Here is a 20,973-nt window from a genome sequence, read left to right as displayed (position 1 = left end):
GCTCCATAGGATTATGATGGTGTGAGACAGGCTTTCACGCTCTCAGCCCGTGGATGAGACCTGATTTCCTTCAGAAAATAATTCTGATTAAACGCATTCTGTTGTCGCAAGACGGACGCATCCCTTATGGGTTAGGTGGCGGTCCATCAAGGAGGCCCAGTTTGTGAAGTCTGGACAGAGGTTTATCGTGGTTGACATATAAATTGTTTGGAGCTGCTGGGAGTCTTTCTGACACTTTCAGACGGTTCTTACCCCAACTTCTGGTTTATCACGTTCTAGTCAGGACAGACAGCACTGTGGCTGAGGCTGTGGTTTCGTACCTGAACCATCAGGGAGGACTACATCCTCACCCCCTGTGCAGGTTGGTGAGGTGTATTCTTCTTTGGGCTCAGACCAAGTTCCTGTCAATCAAAGCAGTCGATGTCCTAGGTTGCCTGAGTTCAGGAGCAGACTTGCTCTCGAGACAAAGTCTGGAGGCTGGGGAGTGGAGACGAATAGCCCACAAATGGCCCAAGATCTTTATGGAATGGCCCATCAATGTTTTTGCCCCGATCCAGTTGCTCCCAATTGTTCTGCTGTGAGTACGGTCCGATAGAGTGGATAGTTTGCTGTTGCTGGCCCTGTTCTGGCCCACTCAGACGTGTTTCTCGGACCTGGTCAACCTGCTAACCTGCCCTCCCTGGGAGGTTCCCCACAGGGACAATCTGTTGATTGCTCTGGGCATGATTTGGCATCCTCAGCCGGATTTATGTAGGCTATGGGTGTGACCCCTGAGAGGAGTGCGTTAATGTGTTCTGTTCTCTCGTCTGAGATTATGGACATTATTATTAATTCTAGGGCTCCCTCCACGAGACACATGTACGCCCATAGGGTTCATTTCTCTATAGGCCCTAAGTCTGAGCCAGAGGGTGTTTAGCTGGCATGGAAAAATTCTGTTACAGAAGTGCAAGGCAAAATTCAAAGACTTGCCACAATACAAAGACTATTTGGGTTTCAGTCGAAACGACAAACTTGCAAAGTGTTTTCTTTTTACAGGTAAGCTAAACTTTAAGTTAAAACTATTCCTAATATGTTGGACCTTTGATTGAAAGTGTTTAACTTTCACCCTCAGTTTTCTTGAGCATTAGGAGCTGAGTTTGTAATGTTTGAGTTGGAGAGACTTGACACGCAACAGAGGCATTTGCAAAGGTTGTTTAAAGGTGACACTAGCAGCGCAGAAACTTCCTACCCTACATTTAATTGACAGTGACAAAGAAAATATAAGTTTGCTAATATTTACAAAATGACACTGGTCAGTAAAAACACAGGAGATATCTTCTTTCAACTTTTGTCATTTAAATAAAGTTTAAATAAATGTTTTTTGAGGACCAAATCACCATATTAAAATTATTTCTGATGGACCACGATGTGACACTGAAGACTGGAATATGACAGCTGAAAGTTCAGTTTTGCCATCACAGGAATAAATAACATTAAAAAATATATAATTACAGAAAACAGTTTTTACATTTTAATAATATTACACAATAATACATGTTTTTTTTGTGGATGAAATAAATGGTTGGTCAATATAATGACTTTTTCAAAAACATAAAAAAATGTTACTCACTTTTAGTGTCATCATAACTTTAAGTATTGGAAACATAAAGTAATGAAAACATGCTTTTATTTGCACTTAAATGCTACTTATTAATGTGACCATCTCTTATTTTTCTCCTCCCATTTTCTTCTGCTGTGCCTCTGCATACCCAGCCTTTCTATCATATCCGCTTGCTCTCTCTACCTCTTTTGCTGGAGTGACTGCCACACTAGAGAGATGGACTGACTGATCATGATATAATTTTATTTACACAGAGTACATAGATAAAGAACTGTACATTTCTATAGTATGAAAATCAGAAACATACATTTTGTGTCTCTTGCTGAGTATAAGGATGTCATATGGACCAACATTCCGGAGTTTTTTGTGATAGTAAAGAAGAGGAGCAGTTGAAGGTGAGTCAGGGAATTTGTTAGCCATACATCTCTCATCTCTCATACACATTTTTATAAATAGATTCTTTTATATTGACTATATAAAAAAAATTCAATGATTTATAATGTTATAAAATGTTTATATTCTATATTGTATTTATAATATTTTATATTAAAATCTCAATACTTTATATTTTTCCAAAATTCTTATATTTATAGCAAATGTTTTTTTCTTAAACACAATAATATATGAATCGTGTCTCTAACCACTTCTTTTAAGCTCTTACTGTTAATTACAGTAAAAAAAAATACTTTAAATATATATATACATTCTCAAAATGTGTGTGTGTGTGTCTGAAGAACTTGTGTTAGCAACCATGATTTCTCATGAGACATTAGTTCTGTGTGTTTGTCCTCTGGGAAGAGTTGTGTGTCACTCTGTGTCTGTGTTTGTTTAATTATGAGACATTGTTAACATTCATCTAGACATAGGACAATCAATCCATCCAACCGTTTAAACATCCATCCACCAGTCCCTAAAGCCGTTCCATAATGAAACATGAGATCGTTCCTCAGCCCGGTATTGAAGCAGTAGTTATTAAATCTCTCCCTGCTCTGTCTATATCTTACGGTAAGCTGAGGTGATTGTCATAGTGACCACATTCCCAGGTGAGAAGTGTTTGCTGGTAACTCCCCTGACCTGCTGTCCCTCTTTACCTCACCACTAATTCTAACATTTGTGCTCTTGCGAATTCTGAAGAGTCTTCGGCGTAGCAGCACATGAAGTGAGGAGATCGCAGTAATGCCTTTGGGGATCAAATTTGGCCTGACGGGGGGTGTTCACAAAAGTTGCTTTATTCCAAATAAATCTCCCTTTGGAGCCACACTATTTTTTTTTTAAACTACATACATTTTGGCTTGTTTAGTATTATTATAGATTTAATATATGTATATAAGAGTTCTAATCTATGGTATGCAAGTAAAGGTGTTTGTGTTGTATGTACAGTATGACCGGCCAGTCGGCTGCTGCGGGATCTCCTTGCTCTCATCATCTCTCTGTGCAAACTCAAGAGGATGAGCAGGACAGAGCAGAGAGTGTGTTAAGCAGGTCAGTGACTGCGTGTGTGTGTGTGTGTCTGTTGTCTTGTTTTTTTTCATTGCTGCAATGACCATGTAAAACCACTGAGGTGACCAACCTTGGTGTCCACATGAAGGAAGTGTCATACTGGAACAAATGATATTAGAAAGATTGTATGAAATAACATTTTAAAACATTAAAAAATGGTTGTTTTAAATTGTAATAATATCTCACAATATTACTGTTGTTACCGTATTTTTAAACTAAGAGACTTATTTGAAAAACATGAAAAATCTTATTGACCACAAGCTTTTTTCATTTGTAGAGTACATTAACACTGTTGTTTTGCTGACTTTGTATAATAATTTAAATATTAAATATAAAAATGTAGCCACACACACTGTCAATATAGCTTATATCATATTTAGCACAAAATATTTGATTGGAGCTCACCACATGATATAATTTTTTTTTATATATATGATGATGTGTACGTGATTCCTTAATATATTGCAAATAAACTGTAAACACATTTGTCGCTCATGTGTTCTGTCTCCATCCTTTTGTTACTCTCTCAGGTCTCATTCTGTGTGTGATGACACCTCATCTGAGCTGCAGCGAGTAGCTGCCCTAGAACCTCAGGATGCGCCGTCCAGAAACGACTTTACAGGAAGAAGAGCCCTGTTCAGGTTCAGGATCTATACAAACATGCGCATACATATTCACACATGTGCCACAGCAAGCTTTCTCTCGTGTTGCCAGGTTGGTGAGTCTGGTGGTGATTCTGAGAGACTGGGCACACAGGAGTCTTATAGAGGAGGAGGAGAGACCTGATTCCTTCCTGGATAGATTCCGGGGACCCGAAGTACGAGCTCCACCCAGTCGAAGTAGCAACAACCAACCGGATGCCAATGGAAATACAAATGGAAACACAAAGTAATATTAGAACTGTGACACACATACACTTTATGAAATTGTCTTTCAAAAATCAAATGTCAAATGGACATAAAATCAACTAATGTACATATAGGCATAATAAATCCGTCAATTATGTAACAAATTTGTGTTGTTTCACAGGAAGCAATGGGAGACATTTATAGTTTCTCCCTCTGATGATATTTACTACTACTGGCTGTTGTTCATTGCTGCTGCTGTGCTTTATAATTGGGTACTGCTTGTGGCAAGGTGCGACTTTTCAACTAGTCTTTCTCATTTTCATATTCATCATTACCCTTGTTAATTTGCACCTAATAAACCATTAAGAGAGCACAGTCCCCTGTGTTGGCATGTTTGTTTTCTGGCGTGACTAATTGCTACAGCGATGCGAGGCTCTTTCGTTATGCCTGTCAGTTTTAAACAAACAGAACAGCCCTCTGAGACCCCTGCTTGACTGACTGTTCAGATGTGTGTATGTTCTGCTTATCTATGTTCAGTAGTTATGGTTCTCATGTTCTTTCTCTTTTTTTCCTGTGTGTAGAGCCTGTTTTGATCAAATGCAGACTGAGAATCTTATTGTCTGGCTGGTGTTTGACTATTTGTGTGATGCTGTCTACATACTGGATTCATGTGTGCGGCTAAGGACAGGTATGTATATATATATATATATATATATATATATATATATATATATATATATATATATACACACACATATATATATATATATATATATATATATATATATATATATATATATACACACACATATATATATATATATACATGTGTACACACATACTCAAAATTCCTGATTTATTCCACATATCATCCCAATAATTAGATTAATTTAGTCGCTTCACTCATTATTATGGAATCATGTTTAATATTGTCATTGCAAAATATTTTATTGCATTGCATTTGGCAGAAAACTTAATAATTTACATTTATACATTTTACCAGTTAATGCATTCACTGGGAATTGAACCCATAACATGTATAAAAAATAATGTTGCTGGGTTAATTCATGCTTATTTAAAGTTGGCATTAAATGAAGATTCATCCTAAGGACATTTTTGTTTATTTTTGTACAGTAAACAAATCTTGCAGTGTTCAGGTTGAAAATTACAGGACAATTTATTGAACGTATTGTCAATTGTTTACACTGACTCTAACAACATTTGGTCATTTAGAATTTTGGAAGCAGAACAACATTCAGATATCTGTATTTTTTTGTGTTATTTAATGAATTGCCTTTTATAAAGCATTTTATGCCCTTCCAGGTTACCTGGAGCAAGGACTTCCAGTGAAGGACCTTGCAAAACTCAGAGACAGCTACATTCACACTTTTCAGTTCAAACTGGATGTTATCTCCATCCTCCCCACGGACCTGGTGTACATTATCATGGGCATCAACACACCACAGCTGCGCTTCAACCGCCTCCTGCGCTTCTCTCGTATGTTTGAGTTCTTTAATCGCACAGAGACAAGAACCAACTACCCAAACATCTTCCGCATCTGGAACTTGGTTCTCTACATTCTGGTTATTATCCACTGGAACGCCTGCATCTACTATGCCATCTCGAAGTCTATAGGTTTTGGTTCAGATCAGTGGGTTTATCCCAACATCTCATCCACTGAGGAAGGAGCTCTGAGGCGGAGCTACATATACTGCTTCTACTGGTCCACATTGACACTCACCACCATCGGTGAGATGCCACCACCAGTACGCGATGAGGAATATGTGTTTGTGGTGTTTGATTTTCTTGTCGGAGTCCTGATTTTTGCCACCATTGTGGGTAATGTGGGTTCCATGATTTCCAATATGAACGCCACAAGAGCAGAGTTCCAAGCACGGATTGATGCTATTAAACATTACATGCATTTCCGCAAAGTCAGTCGCCATCTTGAGACACGTGTCATCAAATGGTTCGACTACCTGTGGACAAATCAGAAAGCAGTGGATGAACAGGAAGTCTTAAAGAATCTTCCTGACAAGCTACGTGCAGAAATTGCTATCAATGTTCATTTATCAACTCTGAAGAAAGTTCGCATCTTTCAAGATTGTGAGGCCGGGCTGTTAGTAGAACTGGTTTTAAAACTGCGTCCCCAAGTGTACAGTCCTGGCGACTACATCTGCCGGAAAGGAGACATTGGAAAAGAGATGTACATCATTAAAGAGGGCCAATTAGCAGTTGTTGCTGATGATGGAGTGACACAGTTTGCATTGCTAACAGCTGGGGGTTGCTTTGGCGAGATTAGCATTCTTAACATTCAGGGTAGTAAAATGGGAAACCGTCGGACAGCTAACATTCGCAGCATTGGCTACTCTGACCTATTCTGCCTTTCAAAGGATGACCTTATGGAGGCCGTAACTGAATACCCAGATGCACAGAAGGTTCTGGAAGAGCGTGGAAGGGAGATTCTGAAGAAGCAGGGGCTTCTGGATGAAAGCATTGCACAGGGAGGGTTGCTCGTCATTGATACTGATGAGAAGGTTGAACGTCTGGAGAGCTCACTGGATGTTCTACAAGCACGATTTGCCCGGTTACTTGGTGAGTTTACAGCAACTCAAAGCAGACTGAAACAGAGAATCACAGCACTTGAGAGACAACTGTGTCATACAGGCCTTGGGCTTGTTTCAGATCAAGAGATGGACTTTGAGAGTAAAGGTAACACACCTCGAGCCAACTCGACTACATAGATGTGTGCATCTGCATCATGAAGATTGTATGCCTCTATTTCACAAGATTATTAAGTGTTTAGTTGAACACAAATTCTAATTTACAGACATTTGCTTCTTCAAACGTGTTCCAACAGCCTCTAGCTTTTAGAATGATTTTAGACTTGGTTTTTCCAAGTATTGTTTTTAATGGATTTAAAAAAAAGGAAGATACCATTTAGTTTTCTTAAATGAAAATGAGGCTGTGAGGGATACTGTAGTCCTTCAATATATACCATCAGTGTTGTTATTGTTAACTAAAACTATAAAAAATTATTTTCATTAATTGAAACGAAGCTGGAAAAAAAATCGTCCATCCATTCTCCAAACTTTTATAAGTAGTTTATTAAATATGACAAACTTAAACTTTATTACATCCTTTTTTGTATATTTATTGTATGTTTTATTTGAAAAGTTTCAAATTGTTTTTTTTTCTCCCAAAATTGTCTGTTATTTATAACTGTTATCTTTTGTGAAAAATTAAATATGGCGTCCACTGTGAAAGGTCCATATACCCTAGACAAATTCTGTTGACAAGACAAAATATGTATTGATAAACTGTCCTTGTAACATGTTGGGTTCACAGAAACTTTCATTCACTTTTTGCATGTACACATATATAAAGAAAAACAACAAAATGTATGTTCTTTTTAATTACTGTGATAAGAATATAAAACCTATTTGCAGCTTGCACATCACTGTGCTCAAATAAAGCAGTTGTGGCTTTAAAAGGGATGCAGCTAAGACTGGAAAGTAACAATAAATTAAATTTGCTACCTATTAGATTGTGTTTTATTCATGTATACACCTACCCCAACCCTAAACTTAAAGTCTCCATGAAATCAATATTTACAGTATTTATTTTGTTAGTGCACATTGCTAGTCTTATGTGTGCAATTAATCCGTGCAAGTTAATCCCCTGTTTGTCTTGGTAACCAAAATCTGAAAGTTTGCTTTCCTCTGGAATGGTATTCCTTCACTGATGACATCAGTTTGACGGCTTGGGCAGAATATGCTTAACCACGCCCCTCCAACCCCAGCATCCACAAGTCCACTAGTGTCTGCTATGGTATGCGTAACATAAAAATCACCATCGGAGAGTGGGCGCGAAGGTTCTGAGCGGACATCCTCCCATTTTTTTGTGTACGCACGTAAAGGCACCAACTGCACATGCATAGGCTGTGTGAAGAAGCTCGTTGCTACTTGAACCTGTCTATTCCATTTTTTGGGGTCAACAGCTTATAAAAACGTAGTTCTGGCTTCTTGGTTTTTTAAACTTGTTTGCTGTACACCTTGTCACATAGCAGCTTTTATGCATTGCACTTTTTGGTTGCAAGTCAGAAATGTCAAGGAGGCAGCTTCCTGCAATAGAAAGTCAATGGAGAACATTGGATTGCCCGCGCCCCGGTGGGTGTGGTTTTCAGATTATGACATGTGTCTGCTTGAAGCAGTGCTGTGCCGACTGATCAGTGTATGACATCAAAGTACCGCGAGAGAGATTCAAAAGCATAAGGCCCTTTCCAAATGGCACCCTTAACCCTTCCGGTCATCCTCTGAGTCTGCACTTTCGTGTCATAATCCCGCTTTGATCATCGGGAAGAAGTCTGCTGCAAAGCTAGCCCCAATGCGGCTCGGCAGAAGAGTGAATCGAGGGCGCGTAATGGCCACAAAGGGGGCACTTACGAGCACCTTTCTGAATACTAAAATGAAAAATGGGACACCCTATGGTCTGTAAGACCATAAGTGCACATGAAGTGTTCCATTTGGGACAGGGCCTAAGTAGACGTCTGCTGTCTAATCGCTCTTGCGGTACTTTGATGTCATACCTAACCCAGGTAGCCAAAACAGTTTGGCTCGATAATGGCCCAGATCCTGCAGGCCTGAAGATCCGGCAGGCCTGGCTGTGGTTGCCAGACTCAGCATGGACATGGGAGGAATGACGCCACAGAATTGGCTCAAATACACTGCCCCAAGTCTGGCTGCTAAAACTATCACAATCACACAGACGAGAAATGAAACACTTAGCCAATACTGGCCCAAGTCTAGTTACTGAAACTGGGCCAACACCACTGGCATTGCGCTGATTGCACTGGCTACCTGGGAAAGTTTGTTTGAGATGAGCAAAATCTGCACAGAACAGATCACTACAAGATGCATGTCGGTTAAAAACAGGGGGGCAGTGTTTCATATTTTATTGAAGCATCCCTGGGCGCCGCCATTGGCTAGCGGACCCCCAACTGCTGTTAGCATTCCATTGACTCCCATTCATTTTGGCGTCACTTTGACAGCGAATAACTTTACATCTGAGGCATTTAAAGACTCCATTTGTCCATTCATTATTTCTAAAGAAACACAAAAATATATAAAAGGCCCTATTACCTTGTATCTTATGTTGTGGCCCCGTAGAAGCAGTTTTTGTAAAAATAGGCTAACGATTGCGTCATAACCTGCAACTCTCTGTCACACAGTAGAGAAATTACTGTATGGACAGGAGGAGAAGCTCGCAGGCAATCTTTTACTGTCTATGAAGCTATCGGGGGAACGTGGAGGCATGAAGTCGAGGGAGAAGCCCATAGAGAGTCCATAGAAGCAATGGGACAAAATTGTTCAACAAAGTCTTCAAGATTCAGTGGGTGATTCAGATTTCTCTTGGCACAGCGATTAGAAGACTTACAATTGTCAGACAGGTTACTCACGTGACATCTACCAGGAAGTGCGTGCTTCTAATTGACTTCACTTGTCTCCGTTGAATCCAATGGGGTCGCTGTGTCCATTTCTTTTACTGTCTATGGTTAAAAATGTGTTGGAGGGCAGTCCGGCTTTCTCTGATGTCACGCTGATGTATAACTGAAATCTCTTTCAACAGCGGGTCAGCTGTGCAGTCGAGCGCAGTTGCTCTCCCCCAGCTGCGCTGACCAAAAGCACGATAGGAACGACTTGCTGAAGACACAGCTAAATGATCATATCAAACAACCATGATGTTGCGTTCTCTTTAAAACAAAACAAAAATTCTGATGTCATGTGATTTAGTATTTAAATTATGCATGGATATTCACAAACACCATGACAAGTGCAATCCCTGTATGAAATATGTGATTGTTCTCATCTGAAACGAGCCTCTATTCGGTTTCAGCTTCGTCATCACAATACAATAAAGTCGGCAGCAACTTCTAGTTCACGCGGAATTTAACCATGCAATAATTCAAATACAGTAATTAATGTTGTTCAGCGTGACAAAAATTATGTAATATTGATGTAATCTAGCTTTAACCAAGTAAAGCTGACATGTTTCCCAGCAGCAGTCTTTTCTTCAGTATGACGAATACGATGAAGTAATGACGCCATCATTTTACATCCGTCACGGACAGGACGCAGTTTCCGGTGCGCCATTTTAAGCTTCCTGTTGCAAGTTCCACTGGGAAGATGGCGGGTGAAACTGGTTGAGTTTTTGCGGTTCACCAAATATGAGTTTTATGTCAATAACCGAGACACGTCGCTGCTGTTGATTGTGCAGAAGGCTCGGATGTGTTGAAGTGTCGCGTGCGAGGAGGAGATGTCTACCGAAGTCCTCAGGTGAGGCGTCCCGTTTTATTTTCTTTGCCACTAACTTACTAACGTACAAGATGTGGGGTTTGTTAATATTTGACAATAAATCTTTTAAATCTAGTCGCTGTTTGAACAAAATGTATGCGTAATATTTCGTATCTAAAGTAATGTTAGTTTTTGCGTTTTGACTTCACAGTTTATTACTTTATCAGTAACGTACCAGCTAAACAAAGAGCCGGTGCTGAACTCAGGAAAAGATTCATGAACCCTGTTTGATTCATAATAAATTGAAGCCTCAAATTCCTGTCAGACGGAAGCCTCCGTGTGGAACCGTCTGTGCTTTTTGTATTCAGTTTTGTTTTGTAGGTTTATTAAAGGCTGGCTATTGTTTTTAATGCATCTTGAGGGATAACAGTAGGAGGCATTTGACATGGAAATTAGTTGTGTCTTGTCTTTGCAGACCCGGGCCGGTTGCCTGTGGAGGCAGAAAGCTGGGTGAGCTGATCGGGAAGCTCCATGAGTACTTGGCAGTAGCCACGGAAGACCAGACTGAACCTACTTTACCCGGACACTGGAATGGTGAGTACATTATGGAAGAGAAATTTGTAATTACAGTCACATCAGTAACGGAACCCAAAATAAGATCATTAATGGAATAATTTGTTAAATTTGTTATTTCTGATTTACAGGAACCATGGCCAAAGAATACTTGGAGCAGCAGGCTCACGCCCAGGTAGAGATAGTTTAGAGTGCGGCAGGGATGATGTTTTATGATGATATTTTTTGTAGTTCAACCATAGACTGTATAAAAACAGTTCAACCCAGAAGTTAGCACCACCTAGATCCTTTATAAAAAAATAAAAAAAAAACATTTTCCACTGGGTTTTGAAAAATGGCATAAAAAATAAGCTCTGTGACCAACAAAATCTTTCCCTCATCAAGACAATCTTCACAAATTAACAACTTTTATGAATTTTGAAGACAAAATGTAATCTGCAGAGGCGAAATAAGAAAAAAAAAGGCTATAAATGAATTACACCATGGTTGCATGACTTAAATGTTACCACTACTAAGTTACTGACCACTCATTTAGTATTTATTTAAAATGTAAAGTTTGGAAAGTTCGGAAAGCTGATAACAGTGCAAGAATGGGAGTATAAACACATTATGCTCTAAAAGTGGGCTAGTGAGTACGGTAGAAATTAATATTTTTATTTGACTTTTTGCTCTATTGATCAGATTTTGAGGGATTTGTTTGTTTAAAATTCTGTCTTTTCATTTCAGTCCAGTGGCACCTCAGAAATGGGAATGTTGTCGTCATCTCGTTCGAGAAGGTTTGACTCAAATAATGATGATATGGATCTGGAAGCTTTTTTGTGTGCTGACAGAATGACCTCATTTGTAAATCATTACATTTACAGGAAACCAGCTGTTGTCACCAAGCACAGCGGGATGAACGAGTCAGACACTTCGTCTGAGAGTGGAGCAGAAGATGGACTGTCTGTCCACTCCAGCGAAACCGACACCAACTTCCTACCCAAAGGTACCACTCAGTGTTGTAGTCGAGTCACCAACTGTCGAGTCCGAGTCGAGTCTCGAGTCTCAGTGTCCGAGTCCAAGTCCGAGTCACCAAAGAAGAGTCCGAGTTGAGTCCAAGTCGAGTCACCATTACCAGAGTCCGAGTTGAGTCTTGAGTCCCCAATTGGATTTTTTTTTTTTTGAGGAAACAATAGCAACCGAGTTGGTAGGCATTGAAGTCCATTATATGAAAAAAAAACATCATGAAATGTTTTCCTTAAACATAATAAAAAAAAAAAAGATATTACAATGAGTGTGTGTGTGTGAGAGAGAGAGAGAGCGCATTTGTGTGTGAGTGACCGCATTTGTGTGTGAGTGACCGAGTGATTTAGCGTGAGTGCATTTGTATGTTTTCAAGTGAATGTGTGTGTGTGACGGCACGCGCATGGTCAGAAAGCAACGTATAAGGGCCGTTCAAATATCGCGTCTTTTGCACGCTCAAGTTCGTTATGTCCAATGTACTGTAGGCGCGCGGTATGCACGCTCATAATGGAAGCGTATGCGCGCATTAACGGCAGCATCCAGGCGCGTCCGCACCGTATTGAGTTAAAAAACATCTAAACTTTTCAGAATGCCTTAAGCGCACCGCGGGTCATGTGACAAGAACTAACAAATCAGCTTCATCCTTTCCCGCAAGTGCCCGAACGCTTTGGAAAAAAGTAAAGTGAGTGACGTCAGTGAGTGTGTTGTCAAGCAAAGAGAGCGAGCGGTAGCAGTGTCTGTGAGGGAAAAGAATAGACCCCGGCCAGTCTTGGGCACAAAACTTTTTTTTATATAACATTTTTAGTAAAAAACAACGTAATGAATGTTCAAGTCCGATTTTATATATCCTCGAGTCCGAGTCCAAGTACGAGTCATCAGTCCACGAGTCCAAGTCGAGTCACGAGTCCAGAGAATGGAGACTCGAGTCGGACTCGAGTCCAAAGAAAAGTGACTCGAGTCGGACTCGAGTCCTCCATCACTGGTATCACTACCATTCTTTCATTCATTTGACCGAATCAGATGATCATGCCAATGTGGTGAAGTTCTTGTGCTATGGTTTCTGATATCGAATACATTGAACCCCTTTAATATCTGACATAGGAACTGTGTTTGTGCTGCCGGAGCCGGTGGGTAATGAAGCACGTGATGATTTCCGTGGTCCAGAATTCCGCAGCAGGCGCATTTACAGGGACAGTGGCGACAGACGCAGAGGTAAGAGATAAGCATAAAGTTTGACTTTGATTAGAGCTGGTTGATATGATAAATTGTGAGGATGATAATGTGTGTATTGATGGTGATGTTGAAGCATGCACAGAAATCCCACTCTCAGACAGCATGTGATCCTGAATTTAGTTCTCATTTGTGGCTTATTATGATCCGATACACAGAGAATAATGTTTAAATGCCTGTCTTGGCAAGAATTTACATAAAGAGTCTGTTGTGTCTTAGGTGAACATAAACGGTTGTAAAAGAATTTGGATAGATCTATGTTAAGTCTAATATACCTACTGCTCTCTGTCTGTTAATCTAACAACAAAAGACAAAAAGAAATTAATCTGCATGCATTATGAAATAAAATTTTGGTCTAATTGCCCACCCCATCTTTGAATAAAATTTCCTTTTATTTAATTCAAATTTCTAACTGATGGTGATCCAACTTAATTATAAAATGAATGGCCACCTCACATCCCATCTGAGATGTTCCCCCAATCATCCAGTCTTTAAAGTTTGTAGCAAGAATGAAAGAATTCAGTATCCAGAAAGGGCTTATCAGCTAACCTTTAAATTCTGTGTCCCAGTCTTCTACGGAATAGTTTCTCTCACAATAGAGAATTCAGAAAGTTCTCTGTGTATCTCCATTAACAGCAGTGTGTAACCTTCACATTGCAGCTGGAGAGTGGAATAACACTCTTAGCTGTGTGTGTGTCAAGGTATAGGGCTACTCATTTCTGTTTGTATGTGTTAGGAGGATATGAGATGGAGAGGGTAAACTGCACAGCGTGTGGTCAGCAGGTGAATCATTTCCAGCGTGACTCAGTCTACATGCATCCTATGCTCAAAGTCCTCATCTGCAAGGTATGTATATGTATATGTGAGTTTGTGTTTTGTTGTTTTTTTGCTTGCATGTTTGATTGAATTTTATATGGATCTGTTTGCTTCCTTGTAGAGTTGTTTTAAGTATTATATGAGTGATGACATCAGCAAAGATTCAGAAGGGATGGACGAGCAATGCAGGTAAATGGGTGGGATGATGAAGGGAAGCCAAGCATTGTTTTATATATTATAATAAAAGTGGCTCATGATGTTATAAAAACATTTGTGTATTAGAATGATTGGGAAAGATCATGTAACATTTAAACAGCCTTCTGTCTGTACCACCTTCATTTACTTGCATGTTTTCCTCACTCTTGCTTTAATTCTCGGTCACTGACTCGTTTGCTAAACTGAACATCAAAATCATAGCTCTCACTCGTGCCGACGTTCTCAGTGCTGATACAACATGTTGAATCGGGCAAACTGCCACTGACATGAGCTCAACGTGAGCTGATGAGTGGAACACCAAACAAACTAGCCTGACCATTGCTTGCCATCAGCTTGGTGTGTCCCGGCCGTAACTCACGATTCGATTCACAATTTAGATTTCACGATTCGAATTTCTCTCTCTTTTTTTTAATTTTTTAATTTTTTTATTATAATTTTTTTTTTTTACCAAAATGTGATCAAAGACATTATACAGTAAATAAAAAAGGTATTGTTTTATTAGGCTATTGCTGCACATTTCTTTGCGATCCTGAAATATAAAAAAACTAAATCGAAATTTTAAAACAAACCCCAAATCAAACAAGTTACGCAAATAAAAGAAATCTCTTAATATGAACCAACTTTTTATTTATAAATATTTTTATACACAATTTACGTTCCTGTGTATGTATGAATTTCAATGAAGTGAATGTGGTTAATGTATAAATGGTGTCCACATACAAAGGATGTACATGAAAGAGTGTTGTTGTGATGCTTTTCTTACTTTTGTCTAGAGAAAATTTTATGTAGCAGATTTAAAAATATAAAATCAATAGATCTTATTAGCATGTGCCGTGACCAAACAAGTTTGTTTGTGAATATCACAAAGAAATGTTTGATTTATGAATTTATATATTACGGCATTATTTTTTTTCTTAATCAGCATAAATTTAATGCAATGTCATAAATGCCAACATGTAAACTTGGTTGATCCTTTTTTCTTATTAAACGAATTTGCTTTCAAAATTAAATGAAATCGAATGTAATCATAATTAAAACGCCACGTAAAAAATCTTAAAATAGGCATTGTTTTCTCTTTGCTAAATATTTTTTTGTTTTAATTTTTGGGAGAAATTTAATTTTTAAACAGTTTTCAAAAGATTCACTGCTGAAAATGGCAATCTAAAAGTCACTGAAAAGATCATGGATACATATTGGTGGAATGTGTCTGATAGGTCTACTTTGTGTCCACTTTTTTTGGTGGTCCGTCAATTAAGTGCTGTAACTCCCTGTTCATTCAGGTGGTGTGCAGAGGGAGGCAGTCTGATTGGCTGTGATTACTGCAGTAATGCCTTCTGTAAGAAATGTGTTCTGCGTAACCTGGGGAGGAAGGAGTTGTCCACAATCCTGGAGGAGGAGAGGAAGTGGTACTGTTATGTGTGCAGTCCCGAGCCATTGGTGGAGCTGGTTTTGGCCTGCGATTCCGTTCTAGAGAGTCTAGAACAGGCTCAGAAACGAGCCTCCCGTACTGAGCCGAACTCGGTCCGGGGGAAGGCTAATAAAGGTGGACGTGGTGCGGCCTATTTGATGGGGACAGGAGGTGGGCCGGAGCCCACTGCAGGCCTTTACCAGCAAATGCAGCGGTTTGTAGATCTTTCCACAGCTCTGAGCTATTCCTTCAAGGAAGTCGTTCAAAGTGAAAGAGAGGAACGAGGAAACCAAGAAGAGAGAATTGGGCAGCTAAGGATGTTCCGCACTGTGCTGGATGATCTGCAAGCTGCCAACAGTGCATTACAGGTAATTTCAGTCTAAAACCACATTTTCACCAGTTAAACCATTAAGAATGATGAGTGCTTTAACGAACCATTCAATTTTAAGTCGAGATGCACAAATTATTTTTAGACAGTATTTATTATTTTGATAAGAACAATAACCAATAAATTTAAATTTGTTTTTAATAAATTAAAAACTAAAATTAATAATTTTAAATGCTAGTAAACTGAATTTAGGCATCTTAACATTACAGTGCACAGTATGATAAACAGTTATTCATTTTGAGATTTGGTAAATAATTGCATTTAAAAGTGTTATTAAAAAATACATAAATATTAGTGTTTAAAAATGAACTTCAACAGAATGTAGGTAATAAAGTGTAAAAATAGGAAAATGAGCCTGCACAACTATATATTTTATACAGTGATTATAATAATAATAATGTCTCTTAAGCTCACCAAGGCTGTATTTATTTTGAAAAAAAAAAACACAGTGAACGCAATATTGTAAAATATTAAAATAGTTTTTTAGACAACTGCATAATTTAAGTATAATTTATTCCTGTGATGGCAAAGCTAAATTATCAACACCCATTACTTCAGTGTCGCATAATACTTTAGAAATAATTTTTATATCTTCATTTGGTACTCAGAAAACAGTTTTTATTATCACAGTTAAAGACTGTGTTGTTGTTCTGTTAAATGTTGTTGTGGGGACTCAGATACAATTATTATTATTTTATTTTCAATTTGTTCAAATTAATGTATTACAGCAATGTTAATTCATAATTGCAGGAATCCCTAGACCATGAGCTAACTGGGTTCAAACGTGCCTGTGGAGTTGATCGGCATAAGCCAAAAGGAAAAGGAAGACAGAAAAGGGGAATGTCATCACAGAGCCCAGGACTCACTAAAAAGCTGGTGGTTAAACTCACTCCTGTACCGGTTAGTCCACAACCCATCAGCAGTGCGTGTCTGTCCATTCATTCATCACCTGACAGACAAAAGATAAAGAGAGGGGTGACAGATGGAGCACAGGAACAAAGAGGGACAGTGGTGGAGATAGAAAAGGGGATGGAAACAGAGGGAATGGCTGAGAGAGGAGAAGATGTGGAAAATTATTGTGTTAATGACGAGGAGGAAGAGGAAGATGAGGAGGAGGAAGAGGACCAGACTGAGCAAAAAGGTTTGTCTTTATCAGAGGAGAATAAACGTTCTCCACGTGTGAAAACCACACCACGTCGGCGGCTGACGAACCCCAGCACCACAGCTGAGCACGCTGGTTTAGCTGAGGATGACTCTGATTCTGACGAGGTGCCTGAAGTGCTGCTCCAGAACGCTGCTGCCATGACAAACAGTGAAGACTCTTCCTCACTGTTTGCCATGGCAGGTAGCAGTTGGGATGGGGATGAGGTAAGCCAGCATGTCAGAAAGCAGTGTCTCTTTGGACTTGTAAAAACCACACCTCCGGACAGAGGCTCTCGTAAGCGGAATCTCAAAGAGAGATCATCGTCATCCTCATCATCCTCTTCTGCGTCTTCAACGAGGGGCTCCCAGGACCAGGGGTCAATGGTCAGAATGACCAGGGGAAGAGCCCACAAAGTTGCCAGGATGTCGGGACCGAGTGGGAGTTCATCGAGTGAGGTGGGAGGACAGGAACTGGAGAGTGGGCAGAGCAGTGACTCTGACGATCAGAGGATCAAACCGCTGACAGAGGGCGTCACATTGCTGGGCTCTGGAAATTTCCAGCAGTCTTCTGGTGAGTTTGATGGAATAAGCCAAAACTGAGACTTATTGTCTTTATTTAGAAAGACCATGAAAACGTTATTACAAAGTAAACGTATAATTTTTGTCCAATCAGTTCCAAAAATGGGTGTGTTATTTTTTTTATTTTACTAATTAAATCTCTCCGTCTGTCTCTAGGTGATGAGATGGACATCCAGCCGGGTCCGTCTTTATCCGTGGAGGACGATGATTTAGAAAATAGGTACGATTCAGTCTACATCAGGGCCACACACACTTTCCCATCACAGGCCTTATCCACTGGACTTCGGCTGTCCCAAACGCACTCCAGCGAAAGCTTTGATCCAAACCTTGTTTAAACGCATGCACACATCCCAAACATCCACATGCACCCCCACTAGACAGTACTTTTGAACATGTGTCTCACTCAAACATGCTTTTTTTGCTCGACCAACACTATCCGATTTTTATTTCCCCACAGTTTCTTCCACACGCAGTAGAGAGAATCTGTAACCATAGGCACACACCGCCCATCAGTGGGGAAGCTCTGAGACCTCACAGTCTAATGGAAGTCAGTGAATCAACTCTGGAGAAGCTCCTGTGTTTGAGTTTTGCAACACTGACACAGATGCATGTCTTTGGCAGTATTCCTCAAAGCCACACTCTCCTCTTTACTGTCTGTGCTGCTAATAAAGCTATTAAGAGAGTAGAACGAGTCTAAACCTCTTCGCTCGGATCTGATGGATCCTGTGTTCAGTAAGACAGACAACTTCTTGTGTGTGTTTGTGTTTTAGGGCTCAGCTTCCGGGTTCTCATGCTGTAATGTTTTCGGTCAGTCAGGACCAAGGCTGTGTGGTTTGCTAACGGTAGGTGTAAAGTAATATTTTTGTTATTGGCAGTGAAATGTCATTATTGTTGGAATTCGAGTGATAAAAATTTTCTTAGTCAGATAGGGGTACATTTGTACAGTATATTAGCGTTTGTGTTGAACGCAGTTATATTTGTTCTTTTTTCAGGACATTGATTCTTCAATAGCCAAATTTTCTATGATTAAGGCGCTTAAGCTGAAGATTTTTAAAGTTAGTTTTTGTGCGTTATGAATTTTTTAAAAATAGGTTTTATTAGTATTTCATTTTCAAATCATTTGCACGGCATATATGCCTTCGTGAATTGGCAAGAAATTGCCAAGAAGTTCATCATGTTTTAGCAGAAGTTGATGGATGACAGGGATTGGAAATGTGAGAGAAAGGGAAACTTGACTCCACATGAAGTTTTTTGAGTTGGTGGTTCAAAATGGTAGCTTAGATTGGAGCCATGGCCCAGAGTTATGATGCATGTACATTTAAGTCAGACTTTAAGTTCCCAATGTTTGCTTTGGTGGACCTGGTTTCAGTTTGTGTTAGAATGTTAATGGTGGAGCAGCAGGTGGCAGAGATGATGCTCGTTGAGGCTCAACATGCAGTCTGTAAGAGTTTGTGTAGTCAGTTAAAAGCAGTGTGTGTTTGAGGACGAAGAGTGTAGTCTTCACTCTCACATGGGAGATTTCTGTGTGTTTTTTGCATGGTTCTTATGGAGAGGCAATAAACACTTATTTATTCTTTCTCTTGTTGTTTTTTTTTCCCCCATTTCGTCTCTTTTTCTGTAGCTTAACAGGGTTCCCACACATCCTGGAAAACCTGGAACACCTTGAATTTTGTAATGCGATTTTCCAGTAATGGATATGTCATGGGAAATGTGCTTAAATGTCCTCGAAAAAATGTGTTTGCTGTAACCTTTTAATCAAACTTGTTCACCGTATTGTCAACTTTTTCGTAAAGTGAAGAAATCCTCAGACTGATCAGGACGTGGTTTTTATGTATTCTGTCATGAATGACGTTGCAGAATCATATCGTTTTGTTTTATCATTTGTGACTGCTTGTGAATTGTCATGAGCAGGTACTTGTCATAGTCTGCACAATCACTGTCATTTCTGTCAGATATCGCTCACTGATATCAAGTGATGTTGATATCAAACCTATTGCAAAACATAATTATTATTTCCCAAAGGTTAGTTATTTAGCCTATTTGAGTGGGCAGTTTGAATCATCCGGGAGCTTCTCTGGTCACACAAATGAACATCTAGTTCACGTTAGCTGTGCATTAAGAACCATTCCAATAACTAAAATACCTCAATGGTATATCACCTGTAATTTCTATTCATCTTTAATTAAAATAATTTTCTTGGTTAAATACAGCAGAATCAGAATCTGTGGCCTGCAGTCCATTACCACAGAAAATGACTTGACTCTGTAACCACGACACTTACACATTACTTAGCATGAGATGGGTGCTATCGGTTAATATCTTTTGTGTTTGTTAAGTGTGTAGAAGCTCAATCAATCACTGAACCTCGAACTTTACAATAACAATAACAAACATTTTTACTGGAGAATTCATGGAAAATCAAATCTGCATTCATGTTTTTAAAAGCTCATGCCTTTTAGACTTCCATTGTAAGTGCTGTGCTTTTTTCATTTTTAAAAACCAATGGATGAGTCAACTTATTCTGTGGCAAACAATAGCAGACCACAGATGTATTTCTTACATTTTAGAGATGCTGGTCAGATAAAATGCCTTGAAGAAATGGAAAGTACTGTCTTGGACAGAGTGGGAACCCTGCCTAACCTTAATTATCATGTTTCCAATAATAGATTAACCCCTGCCATTTTTCACCCATCTTTAAAAGTGTCCTTTTCTGTTTGTTTTCCATTTATTTACTTTTCTTGTGGAATTCTCTCATTTCAAAAACCCTGAAGCTCCAGTATTTATTGCATGCTAATGTTCTTTGTTCGGAAGTATTTATTGTCTTTGTTTTATGAAACGTTTTACACGGACACTTTTTCATCAAAAAGCAGCGTGCATTACTTTGCATCTCAGAAGAGGTAATGTAAATAACTATGTTAGAGGAAGAGTAAATGATAACAATAACTGTACAAGAATTGTAGTTTTAATAAAAAATGAATACCCCAGTCACAACAGCCTCTGCATTTTGTGTGTGTGTGTATACGTCATATATTTATAAATTAGACATATATTTATATTGTATATTTTTTATTTATTTTGTGTGGGTGCATTTAGTTTGTTATATTCCAAGGTGTTAAGTTAATATCTGCCTCTTTGTAAAAAGGTCTTTTCTACTTTTCTTGTCTGCCTTCTTACATTTTACTCCGTTATAAGGGTGCTTTTTTATATGAATTAGCTAAATTAACACCACTAAATTGTCTATTGGATCTTCTACACTGTCCAATAACCTTTTATTTTAATCGATGTTTTTCTGATAAATATTTGTGTTTTTATAAATGTAATATTATTTACATTCATGGTTTACATGTAAATTAGAATTACAATTTAAATTAATTACA

The 20,973-nt window shown here is 39.0% G+C and overlaps 2 protein-coding genes across 8 annotated transcripts; both read left to right on the top strand.

The window, feature by feature from the left end:
• The first annotated feature begins 2,240 nt into the window (after positions 1 to 2,240).
• Positions 2,241 to 6,782, top strand: LOC113091435 (cyclic nucleotide-gated cation channel-like). The gene is made up of 6 exons (XM_026256963.1): positions 2,241 to 3,082; positions 3,631 to 3,741; positions 3,815 to 3,988; positions 4,130 to 4,237; positions 4,530 to 4,636; positions 5,272 to 6,782. The coding sequence occupies exons 1-6, from the start codon at positions 2,973 to 2,975 to the stop codon at positions 6,690 to 6,692; spliced, it is 2,031 nt and encodes a 676-aa protein (XP_026112748.1). The 5' UTR covers positions 2,241 to 2,972; the 3' UTR covers positions 6,693 to 6,782.
• A 3,308-nt stretch (positions 6,783 to 10,090) lies between these two features.
• On the top strand, positions 10,091 to 20,584 carry LOC113091374 (transcriptional regulator ATRX-like). 7 transcript variants are annotated; one of them, XM_026256868.1, is made up of 13 exons: positions 10,091 to 10,283; positions 10,717 to 10,835; positions 10,946 to 10,989; positions 11,541 to 11,590; positions 11,678 to 11,799; positions 12,918 to 13,028; positions 13,783 to 13,892; positions 13,984 to 14,051; positions 15,359 to 15,854; positions 16,625 to 17,588; positions 17,753 to 17,816; positions 18,367 to 18,438; positions 19,218 to 20,584. In XM_026256868.1, the coding sequence occupies exons 1-12, from the start codon at positions 10,264 to 10,266 to the stop codon at positions 18,434 to 18,436; spliced, it is 2,238 nt and encodes a 745-aa protein (XP_026112653.1). In that variant the 5' UTR covers positions 10,091 to 10,263; the 3' UTR covers positions 18,437 to 18,438; positions 19,218 to 20,584. The 7 variants fall into 7 exon arrangements, 4 of the variants coding, with proteins under 4 accessions (XP_026112653.1, XP_026112654.1, XP_026112652.1 ...); XR_003287337.1 differs by lacking the exon at positions 19,218 to 20,584 and adding an exon at positions 18,054 to 18,143 and having other exon boundaries at positions 10,092 to 10,283; XR_003287335.1 differs by having other exon boundaries at positions 17,753 to 18,438.
• Positions 20,585 to 20,973: the final 389 nt, after the last annotated feature.

The sequence above is a fragment of the Carassius auratus genome, unplaced genomic scaffold (assembly GCF_003368295.1).
Source record: "Carassius auratus strain Wakin unplaced genomic scaffold, ASM336829v1 scaf_tig00214183_4049273_7079891, whole genome shotgun sequence".
NCBI classification, from domain to species: Eukaryota; Metazoa; Chordata; class Actinopteri; order Cypriniformes; family Cyprinidae; genus Carassius; species Carassius auratus.
Note: the sequence above shows the minus strand (reverse complement) of the source record. Positions and strands in the feature narration are given on the sequence as shown.